Source organism: Canis lupus, chromosome 13 (genome assembly GCF_011100685.1).
Source record: "Canis lupus familiaris isolate Mischka breed German Shepherd chromosome 13, alternate assembly UU_Cfam_GSD_1.0, whole genome shotgun sequence".
NCBI classification, from domain to species: domain Eukaryota; kingdom Metazoa; phylum Chordata; class Mammalia; order Carnivora; family Canidae; genus Canis; species Canis lupus.
Window position 1 is genome coordinate 61,097,810 of NC_049234.1, and position 27,798 is coordinate 61,125,607.

At 36.4% G+C, this 27,798-nt stretch overlaps 1 protein-coding gene and 1 long non-coding RNA gene across 12 annotated transcripts in view; one reads left to right on the forward strand and one right to left on the reverse strand.

The window, feature by feature from the left end:
* The window catches only part of RUFY3 (RUN and FYVE domain containing 3), a 71,904-nt gene that overhangs the window by 30,764 nt on the left and 13,342 nt on the right, over positions 1-27,798 (forward strand). For 9 of the 11 annotated variants that reach the window (XM_038556279.1, XM_038556278.1, XM_038556281.1 and 6 more), the window contains 11 exons: positions 11,414-11,587; positions 12,385-12,502; positions 13,335-13,436; positions 14,878-15,001; positions 16,867-16,928; positions 18,138-18,203; positions 19,815-19,884; positions 22,358-22,450; positions 23,967-24,050; positions 25,995-26,162; positions 27,431-27,528. In XM_038556279.1, coding sequence (XP_038412207.1) covers positions 11,428-11,587; positions 12,385-12,502; positions 13,335-13,436; positions 14,878-15,001; positions 16,867-16,928; positions 18,138-18,203; positions 19,815-19,884; positions 22,358-22,450; positions 23,967-24,050; positions 25,995-26,162; positions 27,431-27,528 — 1,145 coding nt within the window. In that variant the 5' untranslated portion in view covers positions 11,414-11,427. Of the gene's footprint in view, positions 1-11,413; positions 11,588-12,384; positions 12,503-13,334; positions 13,437-14,877; positions 15,002-16,866; positions 16,929-18,137; positions 18,204-19,814; positions 19,885-22,357; positions 22,451-23,966; positions 24,051-25,994; positions 26,163-27,430; positions 27,533-27,798 lie in introns of those variants that run through there. The other 2 variants (XM_038556280.1, XM_038556274.1) reach the window with 2 other exon arrangements.
* Positions 11,266-27,588, reverse strand: LOC106559653. The gene is made up of 5 exons (XR_005369080.1): positions 27,350-27,588; positions 19,077-19,146; positions 16,010-16,079; positions 14,512-14,541; positions 11,266-11,643 (listed from the first exon to the last, which is right to left on the reverse strand). It is a non-coding gene; the product is annotated as an uncharacterized LOC106559653 (long non-coding RNA).

Below are 27,798 nucleotides of genomic sequence, written 5' to 3' on the forward strand. Positions count from 1 at the left end.
AGAAGGGTGTTGATTCATTCAGTGAGTAGCATTTCCTATTATGTTAGCTGTTGTTATTTACCAGGTACAACACAAGTGTAAGGTTTTGATTCCTTTAATAGACTAGGCACTAAAGAAAAATGCTGCATAAAAACCAACAAATCTATGCCTTTCTTGATACTTCTTCCCTAGGACTCACCCTGGTAATATTCCATTTCTTTAATACAAAGTACTACTTCAAGAATCAAGCCTAGTGTGAGAGTAAGCCGCCTCTTTTCATTTTGTTTTTGTGGGATTTTTGTGAATGATTATCATAGATGAAATCAGAAAGGGAAATAAGATGAGTTATAACATAATAGCACATTAAAAACCCAGAAGATGTGAACTGTCTCAATATTTTGATGATCTTAGTAGATTAGCAGTCACATGGTATATGGTAATATTTCAAGAATGTATTTACAGACAAGTCTTTCTGGAATGTAGTTTTTAAAGAAATCAGAATGAGGAAGGGAAATAGCTTTACTCATTAACTTTTTTTGAGTCATTTCATCCCTTTTTTATTATTATTTTCTGTTTCTCTTGCCTTATTTCAGTTACATGAAATGTTAGAGTTTTACTGTACTATTATATAACTTAAGGATTTTTATAAAAATGAGTACTTGTAACAAAAATAAACATGAGTTAAGGAGTGTTGCCCACATATAACACACTTAGCAGCTTAGGGACTGGGGTGAATCTCAGTTTCAGACCCTGAGAAAGCTGACGATGTTTGTAGGCTCAGATCTTTTCAGAAAACTTTCACTGCTGAGCTATTTCAATTCTGTTTCTCGTCTGTTATTATGAATGTGTCATAACAGTTGGTTTTTTAGTAAAGGAAGTGTTAACATTGGTTTCCAGCCTCCTGAAAATTTGCTTTTTAAAATAACAGACCCTAGGAAGTTGCAGATTTGAACTGTTAGCTTTGGGGTTTTGTTTTGTTCTAAATTTTGCAAGATTGAAGTTTTTTCTGGTGATCCGATTTCTTAAAGTGATGGTTGGTTTTACAGTCAATGTGTCTGTAACTCCTGTCTAATAGAATATGAAGTGCCTTCTTAAAGTAGAAAGTATCCTGCTTTCAACACTGATCAATTATCTGGCATCCCATCTCATTGTATACTATTAATTTGTGCCTAAAAGATTGGAAACTCACTAGAAAATTCTGAAGATTAAATGAATAAAAACACACAGTTTGCTATCTTTAGTTTCTCAATAAATATTAAATTCTTCTGTACTTATTACTAATTAGCCTCTGAAACAGACTGAAATTGCAATTACCCAGATTAAGCATTTCTAAATACTTAACATGCAGATATTTGTTTAGTCTTCAAAACTCTATTATCAGTTCACAGATGAGGAAAGTGAGGCCTGCAGAATTCAGAAAGGTTCTGAGTGGAATACTGCTCAGCAATAAAAAGGAACAAACTATTGATACCCCCAACAACCTGGATGAATCTCTAAGGAACTATTGCTGAGTGGAGGGAAAAAAGCCAATTTAAAAATTTACATACTATGTGATTGCATTTATATAATATTATTGAAGTGACAAAACTATAAAAATGGAAAATAATAGTTGCCAAGGGTTAGGAGAGGTAATGGCTGGGGGGAAGGCTAGGTTGTCACCCCTGCTTCTGACCAAGCACATAGAAATCAGAGGTTCTTATTTAAGGGAGACAAGGCTAAACATAAAGTTCGGTAGGTTAGGTGTATTAAAATGCATTGGTTAACTTATATTTTCAACTTACAGTGGGTTTATTGGGATGTAACCCCATCATATCTTGAAGATGTGTTATTTTATTTTATTATTTTTTTATTTATTCATGAGAGAGAGAGAGAGAGAGGCAGAGACACAAGAGGAGGGAGAAGCAGGCTCCATGCCGGGAGCCTGACGCGGGGGGACTCAATCCCGGGACTCCAGGATCGCGCCCTGGGCCAAAGGCAGGCGCTAAACTGCTGAGCCACCCAGGGATCCCCGAAGATGTGTTATTTTAAAGGAAACTCCAAACACTATGATTCTCCATTCCCAGATACTTCAGTATGACACCTAACAAGATTAACAATAATTCCTTAATAGTACCTAATATTTATTCAGCACATTTTCAAAGGCTGCTTGTCTCAAATATGTCTCTTTTCAGTTAGTTTGTTTGAATCAGGATCCACACAAGACTCTAAGTCTCTGGGGTTTCTTTTACTTTTTTAAATTACTTTTTATACTTTTATTACCCTCATTGTATTTCCAGCTTTTTATTTAAATTCCAGTTGGTTAATATGGAGTGTAATATTAGTTTCAGGTGAAGAATTTAGGGACTCCTCACTTAGATCAACATCCAGTGCTCATTACAAGTGCCCTCCTTAATACCTATCATTTACTTAACCCATCCCCCTGCCCACCTCCCCTCCTGTAAGTCTCTAATTGTGTTGAAGAACAACTTTATTGAGAGAGAATTCACATACTGTAAGAGTCACCACTTTAAACTATACAGTTCAGTGGTTGTTAGTATGTTTACAGAGTTGGGCATCCATCACCACTACCCAATCCCAGAATATTTTCAACACTCGATAAGAAACCCTGTACCCATTAACATTGACTTTTGTTCTCTCTTCTCCCCAGATCCTGGCAACTACTAATCTATTTTCTGTTTTTATAGTTTTGCCTGTTCTGGACATTTCATATAAACAAAGTCATTAAATATGAGGCCTTTTGTGCCTGGCTTCTTTCACTCAGCGTGATGTTTTCAAGGTTCAGGCATAATAGGACATTTATCAATAGTTCATCCTTTTTATTTCTGAATAATATCTCATCATACATACTATATTTTATTCATTCATCGATAGATGGACATTTGGGCCACTTCCACGTTTAGGTTATTATGAGTAGAGTTGTTATGAACATCCACTTAGGAATTTAAATGGACATATGTTTTCACTTCTTTGGGGTGTATACCTAAGAGTGGAATTGCTAGGTCATATTGGTGACTATGGTTTAACCTTTTGAAGAATGAACTGCCAGGCTGTTTTCCAAAGCTGTTGTACCATTTTAGATTCTTGTCAACAATTGTTATTTTTCTCTTAAAATTCTTTAAAAAATTATATCCATCTTAGTGAATGTGGACTGGTATCTCATTTGCATTTCCCTAATGGCATTTTTTTCATGTACTTATTAGCCATTTGCATATCCTCTGCAAAGAAATGCCTATTCAAATCCTTTGCCCATTCCTTTTTACTGGGTTATTTGTCTTTTGTTGAATTGTAAGTTCTTTGTATATTCGAGATACTGGATATAATATGTAGATATCCACCACCCCCCCCCATTTCATGGGTTGCCTTTCATTTTCTTAATGATATCCTTTGAAGCACAGATGTTTTTAATTTGAACAAAATCCAGTTTAAATTTTTTTATTATTGTTCTTTTTAATCCAGTTAATTTTTTTCTGTTGCTTGTGTTTTTGGTGTCATCTAAAAAACCATTTGGTTCTGTTGTATAATCCTTTTTATATGTTGCTAGATTTGGTTTGCAAGTACTTTATTGAGGGTTTTGCATCTATATTCATATGAGGTTCAATTTCAAATTCAGTATCTTGTTATAGATTTTCTGTTTCTCAAGTTAGTTTTGGCAGTTTGTATTTTTCTTAGAAATTGTTCATTTTATCTAGGTTGTCTAATATTTGGGCATACAATTGCCAATTAAATAGTATTCCCTTATAATCCTTTTTGTTTCTATAGGGTCAACATGCCTCCTCTTCCTTCCTGATTTTGGAAATTTGAATCTTCTGTCTTTCTGTTGGTCACTCAAGCTAGATGCTTGTCGGTGTTGTTGGTCTTTTCAAAGAATCAACTTTGGGTTTTATTGATTTTTCTCAGTGCTTTAATGTGCTGCTTATTTCTGTTCTAATCTTTATTATAGCTTCCTCCTGGGGCTTTCCACTGATGTCTGTATTTATTGGTTGCCCTTGAGGAAGCAGTCTCTGAAATCATGGAATTATGATAATGCTGGAGCTGAAGAGTCATCTAGGTCAGTGTTTCTCAAAATTTAATGCACATGCAGATGACCCTGGGGTCTGGTTAAAGTGCAGAACCTGATTCAGCGGTACATTGGAGCCTAAGGTTTCCCATTTCTAAAAGCTTCCAGGTGATGCCAGTGTTGATGCCAGGGCCGTATGTTCAGTGGGGAGGATCTAGTTCATTTGGTATCAGAGTCATTGGTGGGGTTTTCTAAGCCATGTTGTTTCTCTCCATTCCAGGGATACTCACACCCCCACCCCCCCCCACCCCCACCCCCGCCTTGAGAATTGGTGCTGCAATGAGTCATTGTGACTGATACGGGTGTGTATTGTTTCAAAGATGAAAGAATTATTGAACAAGCTTAACCTTCTCATTTGACAGATGAGGATATTGAGGCCCCAAAGAAGTAAGACTCCTTGTTTGGTATCATATAGGTAATTGTTGCAAATAGGTGATTAAGATTAATAGGTGGATATAATCTTTCTGCTGATAAAGCTTGATTTTAACAAAGTACATTAAGTGAATTTCCTCTTTAGTACTCTTGAGTAGAAGTTTATATAATATTTGGAATGGCATTTGGGAGACTAAATAGATATGGACATAGATATATAGGTAATCTAAGGGTCCAAAGACTCTTCTGTTATTTTTAATTTTTTTGAAATATCCCGAAAATACTTTATTAGACCTGAAAGAGTTGCCAGAGAAAAACATACCATTTGAATTTCCGAATGCGGGAGTACACAGGTTCCTTCATCACCTAAAAGCTGGGAATTATAGTTAGGAAATTGCAACGGCTTCTCAGCTGGATTGAAGTTTCTTTGCCTAATGCTCTATTTTTATTATTTTTTTAAGATTTTGTTTTTAAGTAATCTCACATCCAACATGGGCTCGAACTTAAAACCCTGAGATCAAGAGTCATATGATCTACCAACTGAGCAAGCCAGGGTCTCCTTCTATTGATTATTCTTAAATGAGGATTGAGTAAAAAGTTCCTGATTCTCTTGTACAAATACGTGTCATCAGACTAGTTAAATGGTGTTTTATTACAGGATCTTTTTAGTGCTTTCATTAATTTCTTTCACTCTCAAGGACACCTCATTTTGCATCAGTTTTATACTCCAAGAAATATTACCAAAATAGTTCAAAATAGATTTATTTAGGAATTATTGGTCTTCAGACATTCTGAACACAAAGTAAGCTTTCCTTTCTGTATCTTTCCGTTAGTATGTCATTTTTAATCTCATATTAATGTTCTTAGGTATCTTTGGAAAAACTCCATATGACAATATTTGTTTCTCAAATGGGATACATTTTTGATCTGTCGGATAACCAGGAAGTTCTAAAGAGTAACTGCTTGTACATATGAATAGTTCCCACCTTAACAAAAATTGGGTACAATATAACAAACTTAATTTTGACATATGTTAAGTATAACTGAACTTTTCTTCAATTATTCATAAAACATTTCAAGATTTCTCTCTATGAACATTAGTCATTGCACTAAAGAGTTAAATAGGGTCTTGGTCAGATGATGGGTTTGCAGAGCAGTGTGACTCAGTGTCACTCTTAGCTATATGACTTTGCGTTCACTTTTGTCATCACTGTTAACAAAGTGAGCCTCATTACTCTGTAAAGTTCATTAAAATTTTCCTCATATGGAAATTAACAGTCTTGAAGAGCTATAATGAAGATCTACATGTTCTTGAAAGAACTTTGGTTTGGAAATCAATTAATAGAGTTTATTATAGTAACTGGAGTTATTTTTGTACAGTTTCTTTAGTCCACTGCTCCTGCTCTGTTCCCTACCAAGGTGCTTTGTGCCAGCATCTATCTGCTCACCAAAACATAGGACTTACTCTCCATACTTCCCTCCTTCTCTCACATCCAAGTGGTCATCAAGTCCTGAAATCCTGCCATTCTACCCCTGGAGTGTCCCCCAAAGCTATTTCCCCCTTCCACACAGCACCAACTGCTCTAGTTCCACCCCCTGCCATTTCTCTCTCCAGTTATTGCATTAGACCCTTACTTGCTCTGCAGCTTTGAGTTCTTGCACCCTTCCAATCCATCTTCCACACAGCTATGAGAATGGCTCCTCTAAAATTCAAATCTGTGACATACACCTCTCATTAAAATCTTTGACTTTAAGGTAAAATCCATATTCCTTAATAAAGATCCTTAGCAGTCTCTCCTTTACCTGTCTTCCCTCATCTCTTCTCACAGCATTCACTTATATGCACCATACATTTCTGACGCGTTTTCCATTTTATTTTTCCTGTTGTACCAAGTTCTCTCATACCTGAGCACCTTTGCCCGACCTTTCATCCTGCTCCCTTCCCAGCTCTACACTTACCCCCTCATCTGACTAAATGTCTTTTGGTCCTTTAAGATTGAATTCAGGAGCACCTGGGAGGCTGTCAGTTAAGCATCCACCTTCAGCTCAGGTCATGATCCCAGAGTCCTGGAATTGAGCCCACATTAGGCTCCCTGCTCAGCGGAGAGCTTGCTTCTCCCTTTCCCGTTCCCCCTGCTTGTGTTCTCTCTCTCTCTGTCAAATAAATAAATACAATTAAAAAAACAAAAAAGACTGAATTCAAAAGTCTTATTCTCTGGTACTGAAATATATGGCACATAATGATGAATTTTTTTTTAAGATTTATTTATTTTATTTTATTTTATTTTATTTTATTTTATTTTTTTATTTATTTATGAGAGTTACAGAGAGAAAGAGAGGCAGAGACACAGGCAGAGGGAGAAGCAGGCTCCATGCACCGGGAGCCCGATGTGGGATTCGATCCTGGGTCTCCAGGATCGCGCCCTGGGCCAAAGGCAGGCGCCAAACCGCTGCGCCACTCAGGGATCCCAGATTTATTTATTTTAGAGAGAATGCACGTGAGCAGGGGATGGAGCAAAGGGAGAGAGGATCCTCAAGCTGATTCCTCCCAGAGCACAGAGCCCCAAGGTTGGGCTCAATCCTGAGATCATGACTAGAGCCAAAATCAAGAGTTGGCCACTTAACCGACTGAGCTACCCGGACATCCCTCCTGATGATTTCTGTATATTAATTTTGAACTCTGCTACCTCTGTGAATTCGTATATTTTTGTACAGATTTTGTTTGATTTTCTGGATATAAAATCAGATCATGTGAGAGCAGTAATATTTGATCTACTCTTTCACAGGTTATATGTTTGTAATTTCTTTATCTTCTTTAATTGCATTCCTCTACCACCCTCAGGACAATGTCAAGTAATAGCCATGTTAATGGATATTTCTTAATTTCCTCAAAATGCTACAGATTGAATAAACATCTCTTATAAGCCTAAAAAAAAAAAAAGCCTTCTCCTCTGAGAACTTATGTCTACATTACCTGCCCTTTATGCATGAAAGGAAAAGGGGATCAGGTCAGGTACCTTTCTTCTGTGCATATTCCTGTAATATTTTGTGTATACTTTTGTTAGTGTTTTTATTGTAGTACATTTGCACTGCTTCTCAAACCTTTCCAGATCCAGTGGCATAGGAAATTGTATTGGACTTACATATAGCCTGCCTGAAATTTTATATTAATATCACATCTAGTATCTTAGCCTTCAAAAATTATATAAAATGTACATTTGATTCCATAGAAAGGGTATAGTTGACCTAATATAAAAATATTTTAGTTTTATTTGTCCTGGAATAAATTTTTTTTTTGTCCTGGAATAAAATTGATCTTTGTCAAAGATGATAATGTTTATTGTGAAATTTCAAGTTTTCTCTGTAAGCTCCCCAGTTTTGTTCTCCAGACATCTGCCTAACCCAAGTTTGATAAATAGTAAGCACTTTGATGTCAAGAACTAGGTCTTCTATCTCTGGAATCCCAGCATTAAATATAGTATCTAATACACAGTAGATGTTCAGTATTTATTGAAAATAAATAATGAATGAACAAAAGTTCAGTTTTGGAATAATAGTGTTAAGTGTTAGCATCGTTAAACATTTTAATTTTGGATATTTTTCTCATAAAAAATATGACTAATGACACTGGGAAAGTCATGCATTTTAAAAATAGTTTTCTGGCCTATACAATTTATCAAAACCTTAAAAAGAAACCTTTTATAGTTAAAATATACAGAAAGATCACATTGTAAATATTCAGCTATTCAGCGCAATGAATTTTCACACAATCAGCAGTTTCACATAACTAACACACATATCAAAAACCAGAACAAGAACCTGCCCCTCAGGACTTCCATGCTCTCATTGTGTCACTACAGCCCTTTTTAACAGCATATGTTCGTTCTGTAAAATCATTTTATATTTGAGTACAATTTAAAACAAGTACACTGATTGAATATTTTTTATTGCTATGACAAATTAAGTTAATGATTTAGTGATCATTACTAGTAGCCAACATTACAAAATGGGAAAAAATAATTTTAAGTAATTATTAGTAATAAAAACTATTTTCATTAGTTTACATTAGCACTAACCAGAAAATGTAATTAAAATTGTTTGCAATGCCCATACTCTTGTCTACTCAACACAAAAATGCTGTTAATAATAAACATTAAATAATAATTTTAGTTTTTGCATTAAATAATAATGAGCAGTAAATTCTTTTAAACTTTTATGCCTAATTGTCAAATTGCCCTGATTTTTGTCTTTTATTTGTTTAGAGAAGTAGTTCTCAATGGAGGGGGAGCCCAATTTTGTCTCCCAAGGGACAGGCACATGGCAAGATCTAGAGCCATTTTTGCTGGTCAGAACTAGAGGGTGCTACTACTGACACCTAGTGGGTAAAAGCCTGGGTTGCTGCTAGACTTAATACACAGAGCAGCCCCCACAAAAAATAGTTATCTGGCCCAAAATGTCAGTAGTACCAAAGTTGAGAGCAATATTTTCTAAAGAATGAGTGGGTTGTGTTTGGTGTAGATTCATTCCAACGGGGTATAGCAGCATACTAATAAAGTACAAGGTATTAAGACTTCAGTTTCCCTTGGTATTAGCTCCTATTTGTTTATTTTATTCACCTCAGACCCCAAACAGGTGTCTTGAACATTTTGTTAATGATTATAAGAAGAATGAGATGACGCAGTGTAGGAGGATAAATCCATCACCACTTTTGGCAAAAGTCTCAAATCCAGCTCTCTTACAAAATTTTCTTGCCGCCTGTTGGAGGTGTTAAATAGAGAATCTAGTTGCTCTTCACAGACATCCATGTATACCCACACAGCTGTACCCCATTCCTTTCTTCCAGTGATTATGGAAGGTTAGAACCACTGGAGTGCAGGGTGCCTAGGTACTCAGTCCGTTAAGCGGCTTACTCTTGAGTTTGGCTCAGGTCGTGAGATCAAGTCCCCTCAAGGTCTACACTCAGAGTGGAGTCTGCTTAAGATTCTCCCCCCCCCCCCCGCTCATACTTTCTCTCTCTCTCTCTCTCTCTCTCAAATAAACAAGTCTTAGAAACACTGGAGTGCACATAAATGCCAGTAACAAAGTTTGAGACTAATGTCTAATTAGGTTGTTTCTCATGGTGGTTTTTTAGGGGATAGTTCTGTGTGTATTTCAGTGTCCCCTTGTGAGATTATTCTGATCTTGACAAGTTGACCTGCCCTGAGCAAAGAGTCACTTGAAGATGGCCTTAAAACAGATGTTGTGCAAGAAAGAATTAATGACAATATATACCAATTCTGACTTTATAATAAAATATTTCTCTCAAAGTATTACCTCAGAGAACAAACCCAGATTTATAAGTTGGAATTATAAATCTACAAGTCCTTAAATTTAATGAAGAAGATTAGCTTAGAATTTGGCATTTGATTGCCCTTATTTAATTGTGAAAGCAGATACAAATGAAAACAATTGTATGAAGAAAATTAGGGACATTTTGAATAAAATAATCTGTTTTATGTTGTAGCTTTTTTGTTTTGTGGAGCATGGGTTTTTTAGTATTTTTTGTCAACCTAAGAAGAGTTAAAATAGTTCATAGATCTCTAGGCCTTTTCTAGTTTTTAAAGAATATAATATATTTGATGTTTGGGAGGATGCATTAGCTCTCGTGTCAGGTCTAGGTGTAATTCTGCCAGTTATGAACTGGTTGGCCTTGGGCTGTAAACTCTTATGGGCTTTCTTTACCACCCTAAAAGAAGGGACAATACTTAATGATAGAGTCACAAGAATTAAATAAGATAGTCATGTAAAAGAACGACCAACAAGGGGATCCCTGGGTGGCTCAGCGGTTTAGCGTCTGCCATTGGCTAAGGGCGTGATCCTGGAGACCCGGGATCGAGTCCCGCATCGGGCTCCCTGCATGGAGCCTGCTTCTCCCTCTGCCTGTGTCTCTGCCTCTGTGTGTGTGTGTGTGTGTCTCATGAAAAAATAAATAAATAAAATCTTAAAAAAAAGAACGACCAACAAGAGGGAAGGATAAATATTCAACTGGAGTTATGGGTTCATTTGCAAGTGGATTATAGTGGTCAAGAACATGGGTTTTGGAGTCAGAGAGTCAGGGTTTAGACTCTAGCTTTGTTATCTCTTACTGGCTGTGCTCAGGGGACCAGCTTTACACTCTTAAGCTGCATTCCTAAGTTGACACTATCACTAACTGTCTTGCCACCTGCTGTAAGGAGGGATTGAAACCGTACCTGTCAGAAGCAGCCCACAGTACCTGGCACAGGGTAGGCACCAATAGGTGAAGGTAGTGAAAGCCTGGGTTGTTCTGAGTTCTGTGTGGTACTTAGTCCCTCTTCTCAAATAATTTGTCACACTGTACGCTAAGTCTTAAAAATTTGGAAGCTAATGCTAATTATTTTTAGTTTATTTAATAATGCTTAGTTTAAATAGTGTAATTAACATAAATAGTAATGCTAATAATGTAAATAGTATATTTGGAACAAAGTTTAAGTACTTTTTTTTTTTTTTTTTTTCTACATTGGCTTTAATTTTTAGAGCACTTCACACCCTGTAGAGAATGAGTGTCAGGGCCAGGGTGGAATTTCAGAGACTAGTGTGAAGGTTGGACAATAGTGAGCTTATGATGGACACTCAAGTTAAGGTGGTAGCAGAGGTGGTGGTGAGAATATTAAGACTGTACTCAAGGCTTGAAATTTGATAAAAATAAGTAATCTCACTTGCATCAAGAATATTCCTAAGGGAAACTGGCACCTTTTTTTTTTTTTTTTTTTTTTTTTTTTTTTTTTTTTTTTTTTTTTTTTTTTTTTAACAGCGAGTACCTGGCAGAGAATATAAAACCTAAGAGTATACTTTGGCACCACCGTCTTCATTGCTGCCAAGAGACCAACAGTCCCACACAGCATTGCTTTTGTGCTTTCGATGCTAATGTCAACACAGTGACATGCTAAATTTTTAAATGTGCTGTTTCCAGTAACCATGGTCCATCCTCTCCCTCTTTGGCTATAGATCCTAATTATCTCATGGCTAACGAACGCATGAACCTAATGAATATGGCCAAGCTGAGTATCAAGGGCTTGATTGAATCTGCTCTAAACCTGGGGAGAACTCTGGACTCAGACTACGCACCTCTCCAGCAGTTCTTCGTGGTGATGGAGCACTGCCTGAAACACGGCTTGAAGGGTGAGCCATGGCCCCAGATTGCAAATGTGCACACAGCTGTATTCTGGCAATACATGCTCAAAAAAAAAAAAAAAAAAAAAAAAAAAAAACCGTTCATTATGGAGCCCAAGAATAAGAGACTTGAATAATACTAATCTATTGGAATGCACCCTATATGGGGACAGGGGTATGGTTGAATTAAAGGACATTCAGGGCTTACAAAACAGATCACTAAATGCTAGAGCTGGAACAGACATCACTAGTCCAATATGGCCTTTCTGTTTGGCAGGTGGAAACAGGTGTGGAATGGGAGGTAACTTGTCCAAGGTCACACAGTGAATGGGTAGAACAAGTGCTAGAACTCAGATTCCCTGATTCTTGCTTTTGTGTTCTTCCATTTAACCGTAAGCTTTTCAGGGCCAGACCTGGTCTTATTGCTTCCTTCCCTTCTCCCTCCTCAGTATATAAGAGCCTGCTTCTGGATTACATATTCTGTTCCATTGGACCATTTTCTTCACTAATGCCACGTAGCTTTAAGTACTATATTCTTAGGATGTTTTATTATATCATAGGGCTTGTTATAAATTCTTCCTGAAAGAGGAAGAACAGTCTCGGGAAGTGGGAGATTTTTTGATTGTCACAAAGTATTGTGTGTTCTGAATGCATGAATAGTTTTAGAGCTTCTGATAACCCAGGACTAGTTTCCTGAAAAAAAGGATTGAACATCTGAGAGAGAAGTGTATGTATGTGTTGGTGTGTTGAGGGAATGTTTATGCTGTAAAGAATATTAAAACACTATTCTGTTTTTATCACCTTAGCAAAGAAAACTTTTCTTGGACAAAATAAATCCTTCTGGGGGCCTCTAGAATTGGTAGAAAAGCTCGTTCCAGAAGCTGCCGAGATAACAGCAAGTGTTAAAGATCTTCCAGGACTTAAGTAAGTTTAGGGTTGAATTCTCTTAGGGAAATATTCTTAATATTAACTATCTCCTTGAAGACAAAAGATAACAATGACCATAATAATTTATTTTCTAGCAATCCAAAAACATACTCTTATTTATGAACAGGCGCTGTTGCCAGAGAACTGCTTATATAAAATATTAAGAGAATTAATGCCTGTGAGAGATAATTATTATGAATTTAAAAGAGGTTCGTATTCATGTTAAGAGACGAAACATTGTCTTATTTTTTTCACTTGTGGGATCAGAATGTCAAGAAATTCGATCTAAGGAGAGAGAATGCTAGACATGACTAAGAAAAAGAATGTGTTCAATGCTGTTTGAGAGTCAAGATTAAAACAGTTGTCAAGTGAACCTCAGGAACTGACACGGGGACTCAGAACTCAAAAAAGAGTAGTAACCCTCCTCCCAAAGTAGACTGCTCTAACTTTGATGGAGCCCTCAATGGCCTGTGTCCACATTACTAGTATTTGGGTGCTTACATGATCCACCCTAAGTTTATAGGATTAACCAGTGTTCATGTGCCAGAACATTTCAGTTGGGTGTCCCAGGGGTTTTGCCATCAAACTGCAGTCTCAGTCAATAATTAATTCTTCAGAAGGCGAATTGCTAACACGCCACCAGTCCCACTAGCGCCCTCATCCCAGCCAGCCCCCAGAGTTCCTCGCATGGGAATGTCATGAAGGAGGTTGTAAGGAGCACCTCCCTGTGCATGTTATACTGGGCACTATGAGCAAGAGAAAGTGAATCTGTGCCACGATGGCCCCTATCTCTGCTACTTTTAGTTCTTTGGTTCCTGTGTTTCTGTAGGACACCAGTAGGCAGAGGAAGAGCCTGGCTTCGTTTGGCATTGATGCAAAAGAAACTCTCAGAATATATGAAAGCTTTGATCAATAAGAAGGAACTTCTCAGGTATGAACATCTTGTTAAACTTTGTTCTTTTCTTGCTATGTTCCTATTGTACAAGGTTGAATCGTATATAAATTTGAAATTGCTACAGATCAAAAACAGTTGGTTCATGGCAATTTCATGTAGTTCAACTAATATCTTCTCCCACACCTCATCAAGAATAGATGTTTGTTACATATGTTCAGTCTGTCACTGTGGCATATATACGGGACAGGCCAAAATGTTATCCCCCCCAAAAAACAAGAAAGGCTTTTGACACCTTAGCATGTACTTACACTCAGTAAGACAGGAAGTTGACATATAACATTAAATTTTAAAATAGCATACACAAATTTCCAGATGGATTATAGATACAAATGGGAAAAAGAAAACAGTAAAACTTTTAGAAGAAAATATGAGGTAGACAAAAATTTCTTGAACAAGACATAAAAAGTTCTACCTTTAAAGGAAAAAAATGGATACATTGGTCTACATTAAAATGAAGAACTTCATTCATCAAAAGACACAAGATTAAAAGGCAACCCAGGGAGTGAAAGGAGATATTTGTAATATTCAACAAATGCATATTCAGGGTATGTGAAGAACTTCTTCAGGCCAGTAAGAAAAAGACAGATGAGTAAATGTAAGAGTAGATAAAAGATTTGAACAGGCATTTCACAAGAGAAAATCAAAATGGCTAGTAAACATGAAAAGGGGGGTAGCTGGCTGGTTCAGTCAGCAGAGCATGCAACTCTTGATCTCCCAGTCATGAGTTCAGCCCCACATTGGGTGTTTTACTTTAAAAATTGATATAGGAGCGCCTGGTGGCTCAGTTGATTAAGTGTCAGACCGTTGGTTTCAGCTCAGGTGGTGGTCTCAGGGTCAGGGGATGAAGCCCTGCCTCAGGTTCTGTGCTCAGCAGGGAGTCTGCTTGAGGATTTCTCTCCTTTTCCCTCTGCCCCTCTCTCCCCCTGCATGCACACACCCTGTATCTCTCAAATAAATAAATAAGTCTTTTATATGTAAACATACACACAAGTTCACTAGCTATCATGTAATTGCAAATTAAAATAACAGTGTGGTATCAGGACACACTTACCTATAACTAAGCAGATCTCTGAGGCAAATTCTGAAAAACAAAATAATTTTTTAAAGACCCATTAAAGATCGAAAAATTATGCCTTGCATCTTAAATACAAATATATGGGGAAAGCATAGGTAATCATTTCAGTGAAAATCTCATTCTGATCACTTTTCTTTCAGCTGGAAAGCTAGAGTCTAGTCATGTACCTGTTATCTAAAACAAACTATCCAAGCCCATACTTTTTTTTTTTTTTTTTAACTTTTTTACTGTTATCATAGTATCCATATTTAACTATGAGGCCAGAATTTTCTGCTTGTCTCAAGATTACATCATTGGATTCTTGAGGTTTTATTATTGGTATTCCATGGATTTCTCTTACAGTGAATTCTATGAACCCAATGCCCTCATGATGGAAGAAGAAGGAGCCATAATTGCTGGTCTCTTGGTGGGTCTGAATGTCATTGATGCCAATTTTTGTATGAAAGGAGAAGACTTGGACTCTCAGGTATGCAAAAGATGCTCAGTTACCAAGTGTGTAACTCTGAGTTCTGCTATCTCAGAATTTGGATTGATCAGATTATACCAACCAAATTAAGGGAAATTCTGTGAGTCACTAGTAGGATTTTTAAAACTTTTGATGTAAATGTAAACAACTGGTTTTTCCTTCGAAGTTGACTCACTTATGTATTATGAAAGTTTTACAGAATTATTGTCTTGACGTGGTCCCTGTTTAAAATATTTTGTACAGGCTAAAATACCTTCCCCCCAACCCCCCGCCCACACACACAAGCTAAAATATATATACAAGCATGGTAGTTACAAATACAGACTGAAGGGACGCCTGGGAGGCTCAGTGGCTGAGTGTCTCTGCCTTTGGCTCAGGGCGTGATCCCAGGGTCCTGAGATCGAGTCCCTGCATCAGGCTCCTTGCGGGGAGGGAGCCTGGTTCTCCCTCTGCCTGTGTCTCTGCCTCTCTCTGTGTGTCTCTCATGAATAAATAAAATCTTTTAAAAAAAATACAGACTGAAGCCACTCTTTAGGTTCAGATTCTCCTTCTTTATTTTCTTGCTGAATTAATTTTGTCATTAGTTTTTTGATGCTTCACACTTCTTAGCTATACTACAGGGACAGAAAAAAAAAAAAAAGAGTATCTCTATTTCATAGAATTATGGTGTGGAATAAAAAAGTACATGTGATGTACCTGGTACAGAGCCTGGCACATATTAATTGCTCAATAGGTAAAGTCATTTTCACTCTCTTTCTCACCCCTTCTCTTTGAAATACTACAGCAAATTTCTGTTACTTTTTCTCTGAGAAAATGGAAAAGGAAGTATGATATTTTAACCTGGATTTTAAAAAAGAAATAAGCTGAATGATGATAATAATATAGCAGTCCTGAAAAATTTAGATATAGTACATCAGTGAAAGTTTGGAAGAATAATTACAAAATGTTACAGTGGTCCTGTCTGAGTGTTGGGACAATGGGTGTTTTGTATTACTTCCTTTTACTTACCTGTATTTTCTGAAACTTCTTCAAGGAGATATGCTTTCTTTCTGTATTTAGAATTTTTAAAATATTATTCCTAAAAGTGAATAGCGGTTCAGTAGAAGAATACTTGAGAAAAACAAAAGAGAAAGAAACTTTAAGCCTTAAATTTATAATAAGCATTCTGTGGACTTTCTTGGAGTCTTGTGTTGACTTTCATGACCTGGTCTTCGGGTCCTATTGCCTTAATCTCGATTCATTACTTACTTTCACCCCTTTTCAAGTTCTTGATTATAAGAAAATAAAACATTAAATTTTCATCAAAAATTTCAAATAATTGTGATTCCTGGGCTCAGTAGTTGAATGTCTGCCGTTGGCTCAGGGCCTGATTCTGGAGTTCTGGATTGAGTCCTGCATCAGCCTCCCAGTGGGGAGCCTGCTTCTCCCTATGCCTCTGTCTCTGCCTCTCTGTGTCTCTCATGAATAAATAAGTAAAATCTTTTTTTTTAATTAAAAATAATAAAAATAGGGGGATCCCTGGGTGGCTCAGCGGTTTAGTGCCTGCCTTTGGCCCAGGGCGCAATCCTGGAGTCCCGGGATTGAGTCCCACGTCGGGCTCCCAGCATGGAGCCTGCTTCTCCCTCCTCCGGTGTCTCTGCCTCTCTCTCTCTCTCTCTCTCTTTCTATGTCTATCATAAATAAATAAATAAACCTGAAAACTAACTTAATTAATTAATTGATTGATTAAAAATAAGAATAATAAAAATAAATTTCAAATAACTGCCATGACTTTATTATTGTTTTGAGTGCCCAGAAAGAGACATTGTATTATGCCTTGGAAAAAGTATCTGATTTACATTAAATTCTGAAAATTCTCTCTGTAGGTTGGAGTTATAGATTTTTCAATGTATCTCAAGGATGGGAACAGCAGTAAAGGTAGTGAAGGGTATGTATGGGAAAATTAAGTTGTTTTTTTCTTTAATTTTCTTTGATAGCATTTAAAGTTTATAACAGTAGTGCTTTAACAGAATTGCTGAAAGAATTTATGATAACATAGTTTTAATAGTCTTGCCAAAAAGATCTGACAGTTGTGCCTGTTAAGCCCTAAAAGAGGTTTTAGTTAAGTGATTTTCCTACTGTGAAGTTTAAGGGCTTACGAAATGAAAGGGTTTATAAAGGAATTCGGTGTTCCATCTTTTGAAGTAGTGTTTGAAAACATGGTCCTCTTAATCCAGGAGGATTGCATTTTCAGTTTTCTTAAAATTTGAAATATTAAACATGTACTGTGGTTTATGTAAAATGTTGACATTAAGGGTAATGGAGTGAAGAGTCTGTGGGAGCTCTGTACTAGTGTTTCAACTCTTGTAAATCTAAAGTTATTTCAAAAAAGTTGTTAAAATGTCCATACAGTCCTTAGAAATTAGACATCAGAATGTACCTGATACTCTTTGTAAATTTAGCAGTTCAAAGCACAATTAATCTGAAGTTCTTAACTTTGGACATTGAGCCAATACTATGTCATTTGTTCTTTAAGTGTAGCAGTAGAGGTGTGTGGCCTTGATCTTACTTTATTTGAAAAGTCTGGTTCTTTAACTTGCCTGTTATAAATTAGTTGGTTCCAGAAGTGAACCTCCTGTTTCCACTCTTATTTTCTCATGTAATAATAAACACTTGATCTTTATGAAAGTTTTTATACCATTCACTTTGAAATAAAATTAGCATGGAAAAGCAAATAAATAACATCTGGGAACAAATGTTATTATACCAAAATCAGTTTAATTCAATTCCCATGATAAATGGAAAATTGTTGTTATAAGTAGTAATGGCAAAACTAAAAAGTGTCTCATTTGTGACAAGAAAATTTTTATTTTTTAAATGCCTCTGATAGATTATAATGTTACACCCTTAACCTAAGTTACTAAGGTATGCAAGCTATAACAAAGGCTTTATTAATATGGGGAATTTTTTGTTTCATTTTTTAAATGTGTCTTTCTTATTGGGAGCATTATATATCAGGTCTGTCTTCTGGTTCAGTGTATCTGTGGCACAATTTTCCTTTATTATATAAAAAGATTGAGGAAGGGGAGCTCTTGGGACTTCTAATCTTATTATTTTATTTCTATTTTAACCCCCCCAACTCTGCCTTCCACCCTAGAGATGGCCAGATTACTGCAATTCTGGATCAGAAGAACTATGTAGAAGAACTCAACAGACATCTAAAGTAAAGAATAAATACTTTTACTTTACTGGGGATTTTGTTATGAAGGAAAGGAAGAATAAACTCATGAGCCATGAGGATTAAATTCAGGCAGTCGATACTCAACAAAAATACATAGAATTCCTGCCTGCCAGGCACTGAGCTAGGCACTCAATAAATGTCATTTAACAATTTGGGCACTTTTAGTGAAAGGCAGTATAAGATTAGTATGTAATTAATAGCTAGTGATTAAATAAGTATATTCAGTTAAGAATTCTTAAACATGTGACATACACAGTTGAAAGTGGCAGCCCTCTTGGTTCATATTTTAAGACTGATCTTGGGCAAACCACTCATTGCCTTAGTACCTTTAGATGAATTGTATCATGTTGGTCCCTTGCATTTTTCATTTATACATTGAATTGATAATATTAACTTACCCTTTCTTCACCATCACTACCATTAATTTACCAAATACTAAGTATTTTTCAGAACTGTCCAGAACATGAAATAGTCTATCGGTATTCTCAAGTACATTGATGTTCTTGTTATGCTAATGACTGTTGAATAATTCAGAAAAATTTATATATCCAGTAACTCTTATTTTGTTTATAATTCTCTTATAAAGATAATTTAAGTAAGAACTATAATATGAGTATACTGGTAGCAGTATAAATTTTGAGTAGTCTTGGTTTCAGCTAGAAAATCCAAGAATAATTTAAGTATATTTTCTTTGGAGACAAAGAACTAATAATGACTACAGTGAATTATGGGGGTGTTAGTCAAGTAAAAGTACACTTACATTTGCTAGTGAACTAGAAACATGACAGTTACTATTTTCATGTCTTAGTTTCTTTATCTGTATTTGGGTGTTTTGTATTACTTCCTTTTACTTACCTGTATTTTCTGAAACTTCTTCAAGGAGATGTGCTTTCTTTCTGTATTTAGAATTTTTAAAATATTATTCCTAAAAGTGAATAGGGGTTCAGTAGAAGAATACTTGAGAAAAACAAAAGAGAAAGAAACTTTAAGCCTTAAATTTATAATAAGCATTCTGTGGACTTTCTTGGAGTCTTGTGTTGACTTTCATGACCTGGTCTTCGGGTCCTATTGCCTTAATCTCGATTCATTACTTACTTTCACCCCTTTTCAAGTTCTTGATTATAAGAAAATAAAACATTAAATTTTCATCAAAAATTTCAAATAATTGTGATTCCTGGGCTCAGTAGTTGAATGTCTGCCTTTGGCTCAGGGCCTCATTTATTCTTTTCAACACATAGGGTTGTTGAAAAGAATAAATGAAATAATGCAAATAAAATAATTCAGAAAAGTTTTTAGTGTATGGCAAGCACTTCTTCAGATAGCTTGTTATTAAATAAGTAGTCTTTAAAGTTGACTGTGCAGTGCATCAGCTCTTTTATTTTATCCAACAAGTGCTTATTAAATACAGACTTTAGTACCAAGAGTAAAATAGGTAGGATCCGTAGCTACTGTGAACTGTCTCAGAGCCTGCAAGTCCATCATGAATTGTGGACATTTGATGATGGATAATACCTGTGATGGATGTTTACCTGGGAAGTACAGGATGTTCTATTTTTTCAAGAGAAATCATCGTGTTTTTTCTTCTCTTGATAGTGCTACGGTAAACAATCTTCAGGCAAAAGTGGACGCATTAGAAAAATCCAACACTAAACTGACAGAGGAGGTAAGTGTTTTGGAAATTCTTTGACATACAACTTAATAATGTGCATTAGTGGAAGCATATCTCTTGATACTCATCATTTGTTCATTCAGTAAACATTTGAGGACTGCTTTTGTGCCAGAACTAGACAAAGATTTATGTGTGCGTTGATTTATGTGTGCCAGATAAGCAAGCTCCCACACTCATGGGCCTTATTTTCTCCTTGACCCCAAGGAGATAGTGTAGATAACTTAGTACTGGTCAGAAGGCCGGCAGTCCCTGCTTGCCTGTCATGCTGCTTACAAGTCATGTGCTTCTGAGCACATAACTCACTTGACCTCCCAAGAGGCCCAGTTCCCTTCCTGGCAGAAGAGGGTGTTTATACTTCTCCTTTCAGCCTCATAGTTACTCTGAAGATCACAGAAGAATATATATGTGAAAACTCTTGGAAAATCCCCCAAAGTAAGAATAAAAATTAACCTCATGTTTTGCTTCTGATTAATAAAGAAATATTTTAACTCGTCAGTGGCAAAACTACAAATTTTTTTCTTCAATCGCATTAGAGGTTTCTATGAAAAATCTTAAATTTTCCAGGTGGCAAAGACTTTATCTTAACTATATCTTCCCTATCTTACTGATTTCTTATTATAGGAAATATCAGTATATCCTCTTATATACCATGGCATAAATTTGGTTTATATAAAACCAAATTCAAGCAGTAGTCAGGAGGATGCTGTTTAGAGTTTTCTTCAGAACATTTCCATTGTTACAACTTTAAAACACCTTCCTTATTACTCAGCTCTGTGGACCTCACTTTTCAATATAAATTCTTAAATTATATTAAAACTTAATGGAAATGATCCTTAGAATTTCACCCTACAAAGCTTTTGAAATAATCTGATTAGACATTTTGTACTGTGATTCTGCTGTGAGTTACTCTATTGAGGCAATATGGCCCAGCAGTGAAGCATGGTCTCTAGAGCGAGGCTCCTTGGGTTCATGTCCCACCCAGCTCTGGCACTTGCTAACTTTCTAATCCTGGCCAATAACTTAAGCCTCTATTTCTTGGTCTTCTCTGTAAAATGGGAATGATAAAATAATAGTAAGATTTTGGGTGAATTAAATGATCATACATAAAGACTCAGGCCAATGCTTGATATACCATAAGCAGCCAGTAAATATAGTCATTAATTTTATTCCCTCAGTCACAAGACTTTTCCTCCTGACCTAGATTTATTTTATTAGCAATATTAATTTATTCATTCATGTACTTATTTTGCCAGTAACATTTATTTCCTTTAAACTTTGAATTTTTAGAGACAGGTAAGCCCTGTGCATAGGCTTTATAAAGAACAGATAAGGCAAATCAGATCTATCTTTTCCCATTTCCATCCATTTTGGATTTAAGAGGGCCGGTAAAAAACAAAAACCCTCCTTTCCTCTCCTGAGTTCTGAACTGGTGTGATAAAATGAGTAGAACTAAATAGATGAAGATAGATAAATATCCACTTTATTATTGGTAAAGCTGAATTAGAAGCCCCGCTTGGATGTACAGCCGTAATTTCCTAATCCTCTCTCTGATGTTAAGGTCTTGGGAGAACCTCTTTGAAGATACCTCTGGATCTAGGAAGCAGGCCCACTTGCCCAGAGTTAACTTTTTTTATGTCTTGTTAGGCCCATGGAGCAGAGAGGTATATATGGGCTTCCAGACCTGCCTTTGGGAAGCATGCATGAGCCCTGGCTCCTCTGCACTTACGCACTTAGAACAGGAACCAAACAGAACCTGTGCCCACTGCTAGTGAGGAGATCATGTTAAGGGAGACTAGCCTGGCCAAGAGGAGCCTACTGAGTGCCTTTCCTATGCTCACTCAGGCTCTTCCATCTTCTCTGTGGGGAATCAAGTTTAGCAGGTGCGGAAGAGGAACAAATGTTTCCATTTTACTTTTCCATCCTGTGGAATGCAGATATAAATGTGCCCTCTGAACAGTAAACTGTTAATAACATTACCTTACCTTTCTAGGTGCTGAAATGACTTTGTTCAATTTCAGTACTTAATGGCATCTTTTAGAGTGAGAACTTTGGAGTTCCATTTTTTCACTTTTAAAAATCATCTACCAAAAATCTTACGTAGGGTTTGTAAGATGAGTTTCAAGGCCTGAGGTGACCTCTTTATTAAACATTTTAGAAATAGGTATTGTAACTAAATAGAAGTTACCCATGAGAACACTGTTGAGGTAAACAATCTTTAAGTTAACATTTTGGTGCTGAAAAGAGTTTACACAAAAAGCAGCAATAGGAGGTATTTTTTATTTTTATATACCTAGTTTAAAAATACATTTCCTGATATATTTTTATGTGGTTTGGTTAAAGATAACCTTCTCTCCATCTAAGAATATTCAAGCCTGAAAATTATGTCCCACCAGCGGATCATGAATTATCTTACCCTCTGTTTAAAAAGAAAGATAAAAGATTATTTTTTAAATTTGTTTTTCCACAGCTTGCAGTTGCAAACAACAGGATTATTACCTTACAAGAAGAAATGGAACGAGTTAAAGAGGAAAGTTCCTACATATTGGAATCCAATCGGAAGGTTAACCTTACTGGATTTATAAAATATTCCCAGAGAGTGTGTTAATGTGTGAGCAGGGGGAGGGGAGCCTCTACTCTAGAGGACTGTTTGAAAGCAGCAAGCACTTGCACCTACCAAGCACACTGTTTTTACTGAGACTCCATGCAGAATCGGGTAATGATGGAGGTTATGCAGGCCTGAGGCCCCGCCTACAGATGTGCCTTGGCTTCCCCACCACCTCTATTGAGAGATTTCAAGAACTGGTCTCACTCAATTTCTTACTGTTATATACTAATGATTTGTACTATATTTAAGTGTTAAATTTATTATATTAAATATACCACTGTTTTCAGACCATGTTACTGCTTTGTAAGAAGTGTTTATCTGGTACCAGGGGAAGTTACCACGTAATGAGTTTTCTAGATAACTTAATCTCTTAAAGTATCAAACTTGTTGTATATGTCTACACAGATTTTTTGCAAACCTTTTATGTACTGCACAGTCTTAAGCAGCCTTAGGTAGAGTATATAATTTAACACATCATTAGCCTATTATGATGACTGAAGATCCTAATTATCAACATCGACAATTCCATGCTAACTTATGATGACGCTGCTGCAATTGATAGAGCTTCTAGCACCTATACTTAAATGTTTCCAGATTGCTCTGGGTGCTTTATCTCTGCTTTAATGATCTCACTGGCATCTCTTGTTTCTCACTGCTATTTGTATTGGGGTCTCCCCACTCCTTTCTATCTGCATGCTTCTAACCTTCTGTGACCTAGGAATCCACATTTATCCATAGTTATTAAAGTTGTTCCTAAAGAGTAAGCAGCAAGGGCAGCCCCGGTGGCGCAGTGGTTTAGCGCCACCTGCAGCCCGGGGTGTGATCCTGGAGACCCGGGATCAAGTCCCACATTGGGGTCCCTGCATGGAGCCTGCTTCTCCCTCTGCCTGGGTCTCCGCCTCTCTCTCTCTCTCTCTCTCTGAATGAATGAATGAATGAATGAATGAATGAATAAAAAAGAGTAAGCAGTGAGGCTCTGAGTGGGGACTAAGCGAGGCTCTGAGTGGGGACTAAAGTAGTTTTCTATGAGTAATGTGTTTAATGTGTGGACTTTGTGAAAACCACTGTGACTGCTCAGAAGAATTTTCTGGTGACCTACTTATTTCAAGCAGTGATCTCTCTGGGTGGCTGAAGACTCCAAATGTGAGATCTATGGAGAAGGAATAGACTATTTGAACCTTTGGTCTAATTCTATTTTACAGTGAATGCTACTTTGTTTTTAGAAGATGACTTTTAAGACTTCTTCCCCTTGATTTGGTAACCTGTCTTAGGGCTTTAAACAAAATGGCAAGAAACCCAATTCTGCTGATAATTTTTTATTTACTAAGCTGCTTCAGTTTCTTTGTTGTCTTTATTCATTGTTATACCTGTTTAATTAAATATAATCATTTTCCCGTAGTAAACAGCAGTGCTATGTATAGATTTTTTTTAAAACCTTAAAAATATGTACTATTTTATTTTTCTTTTTAAGGGTCCTAAGCAGGACAGAACTTCAGAAGGGCAAGCACTGAGTGAAGCCAGAAAGCATTTAAAGGAGGAGACACAATTGCGACTGGTAACTTCACTTATGTTCTGTAGTTCAGGAACCCATTAAACATAAAGGCCCACTTAGAGGTTTGATCTTACAGACCAGGCTCAGGAAAATTAGTAGTGGTTCAGCAGATTTTTTTAGATCTAAGAAACTGTTTCTCACTCTTCCTTTTTTAAATTTTGAGTATATTTATTGTGAATATAATTAGCCATAAAGACAAACTTTCATATGGTTGATTTTTACCTTTACTGGACATTACTTGCATAAAACATCCTTAATCAAGGACCTTCTTCCATAGGAAAGGCTAGCAGCTTATTGATTAACATAGTGGATTTTGCATATTGGAAAACTGTAGAAAGTTTTTAATTATGTGATTCAACTAAAATGGCATCTAGGAAGCCCTCTTAGCTAAGTCTTATTAGCATGGATTTTTTTCCATATCATAATATTTGCTAAAGAGATTGTTGTGCATACAGAGGCCTTCTGTAACTCTTACAATGATAACTTTAGTTGCTTCTAAGACTTCTTTTTTCTTTTTTTAGTTAATTTTCTTTGAGTATTGTTCAGACACAGTGTTACATTAGTTTTAGGTGTATGTTTCTCACTCCTTTTAACCCATATGCCCTAAAATGCTTTCCCAGTCCATTTTCTGAGTATTCTCAATAGCCAACAGGATTTTGCTAATTTTTTTTTTCTTTTATAGTTTGTGTTACAAGAACATTAGGTGTAGGTGTATGGAACCTACTCTTTTAAACTTTGTGATCCTCACTCCTACTTCAGTCCTTACTCTGCAAAGATTGTGATGTGTCTCTTTGGAGGGGGCAGTGTGTGTGTAAATGTATAATAATGAATAATATTCCTGTGATAGATTTTATCCAAGTTTTAGTATTCTGAAACATCCCTGGTGTTTGGTAAATTAACTCCTCCTGCAATTTGGATGGTATGACAAACAAAAGAATCTCCCACAACCAATAGTGTCTCTGAAAACAGGGAGAAGCCTGAATATAAAGGTGATTTAGTTTATACTCAAAATGATCACCAACTAAGTCTCCAGAATAGAATTTCAGATGTTCTGAGAAAGCGGCAATATAATTTTAACGTCCTTGAAATAATTAGCATCTTTCTCCTATGTGTTTATGGATTAGATCTCAAAATACTTTCTATAAGATCCTAGAAATAATACATGTCTGCATTTTAAGAAGCAATATCATTTAATCATGCTACCTGTACACAGAGGAATACCTCAATTAAGTGACACATGGGACTTAAAAATCTTACACAAAATTTTCCACAGCCTTTTGTCACAATAAGGTACATGGTTGTTCAGAAGGGAAGGAAGCCAAGCAAGTAGGTCCTAGATAAGCCCTAGACATAGCATGGATACAGAAGAACCTCAGATCTTTGTATCTTTGATCATCCAAATAATGTTGCATTAAAAATAGTTGAACCAAAAAGTGGTTTCATGTTAAGTTAATATAAAAATTCAGTTAGCCATATCGATCATTCCCACTTACTGAGATGTTTACCCTGGGGACCCAGAGTATCTTTTGGGTTCCTTGGGCTCTTGAATATGTCAACAACATCCAAATTGAAGAGACTTGCAAGTGCTTCATTGTATGCTGGCTACTGTAGTACTCTATATACATTCTATAATAAGACATGACACCGGTTATCTTACTGTAATGAAGTGCCTCAAATGTGTGTGTATTTTAGACATATTAAATAGGACTATCTCTGGCCTACTAAGTTTTTCAGGTTTGTAAATTATTGAGTAAATATTTTTATATTTTTATAATTATCCTAATTACTATTCTTGTTAATATCCTTGCATTGAATGATAGCTTGTACCTATTTTGCCAAAATATTCAGTCCTGAGAGTTTTGGAATTTACACCTTTTCCTGTGGAATTTCATAGTTTGTACTTAGTTGAGGAAAGAGAATAAGCAATTTATTTACTTTTGGGGGCAGGATGTCGAAAAAGAACTGGAGATCCAGATCAGCATGAGACAGGAGATGGAATTGGCTATGAAGATGCTGGAGAAGGATGTCTGTGAGAAGCAGGACGCCCTGGTGTCTCTGCGACAGCAGCTGGATGATCTCAGGGCTCTCAAGCATGAACTTGCCTTTAAACTGCAGGTAGGGGAATAAGGAATAGGCTCACTAGCTCTAAACTCCCAGGGTTCCCTCTGCCCCTCTTGTTCTCTAGAATCACACTTTACATACTAGAGGGAAAAGTCACATCTCATTTTGAGGCTAGCTGCCTACAAACCACTTAAGAAGTCAGACCAGCTGAGTGAAGTAAGTCAGTCGGAGAAGCTGAGTGAAGTAAGTCAGTCGGAGAAGGACAAACATTATATGTTCTCATTCATTTGGGGAATATAAATAATAGTGAAAGGGAAAATAAGGGAAGGGAGAAGAAATGGGTGGGAAATATCAGAAAGGGAGACAGAACGTAAAGACTGCTAACTCTGGGAAACGAACTAGGGGTGGTAGAAGGGGAGGAGGGCGGGCGGTGGGAGTGAATGAGTGACGGGCACTGGGGGTTATTCTGTATGTTAGTAAATTGAACACCAATAAAAAATAAATTAAAAAAAAAAAGAATCTGGAAAACAAACAAACAAAAAAAGATAAAAAAAAAAAAAAAAAAAAAAGAAGTCAGACCATCATAGGATTCTGTGTTGCTGTTCTGGAAAGCTATGGCTACTTTTCAAATTTTAGTGGGAAAAGAGGTCTTTTTTATCCTATAAGATCATTTCTACACTTTAGCCTAATCTGCCAACTGAGTTATATATTCCATTAGCTTTTTTTTCATTCTTTATTTAAATTCAGTTTTTAACACCTACTGTATTATTAGTTTCAGGGGTAGACTTTGGTGATTCATCACTTGCATATAACACCCAGTGCTCATTCCATCAGGTGCCCCCTTGAAAGCCCATCACCCAGTTATCTGATCCCCCATTCACCTCCCCTCCAGCAACCCTGAGCTTGTTTCCTAGAGTCTGCCATCTCTTAATGGTTGCTTCCATTTTCCTCTTATTTTATTTCTCCTTCCCTTCTCCAATGTTCATCTGTTTTGTTTCTTAAATTCCACATAAGTGAAATCATATGGTATGTGTCTTTCTCTGACTGACTTGTTTTGCTGAGCAATATTCCATTAGTTCTTATACTGAAATATAAATTGATGAGCCTTCTGATGTTCAGTTTTGTGACAAAGCTGCATATAGCAATACTAGTTTTGAAGGTTGCTTTTTATTTTTTCTCCATTTGGGAATTAACTGATACACAAATATGTGAGCATTTCTATTTCTCAATTTCCCACTTACCATTAGGTTCAACAGGCATGTGTGATTTATTTCAGGATTTTATGTTCTGTGTCCATCACTCATACTTCTTCTCCATAACAGAGTTCAGACTTAGGAGTAAAACAGAAAAGTGAATTAAACAGTCGTTTGGAAGAGAAGACTAATCAGATGGCTGCTACCATCAAACAACTCGAACAAAGGTAAAAGTGCTATTTCTTTAGTGAAACATTTTGGGCTTTCACTACACGGTAGGAGGGAAGAGAATGTGTTTATGCATTTGGCAAACGAAGTGTATTAAATTCTCCCAACTTAACACCAGACATGCTGGTAGAGAGAGCCAGTTAAATTTTGTGTTTCTCTAAGATGTCACTGAAAACATAATTTTAAGAAACATCAGCCTCTTGAGAGGCTGTTATGAACAGCAGAACAAATAACACTCTGACATAATCCCATTTCAGTGTCATGTTGAG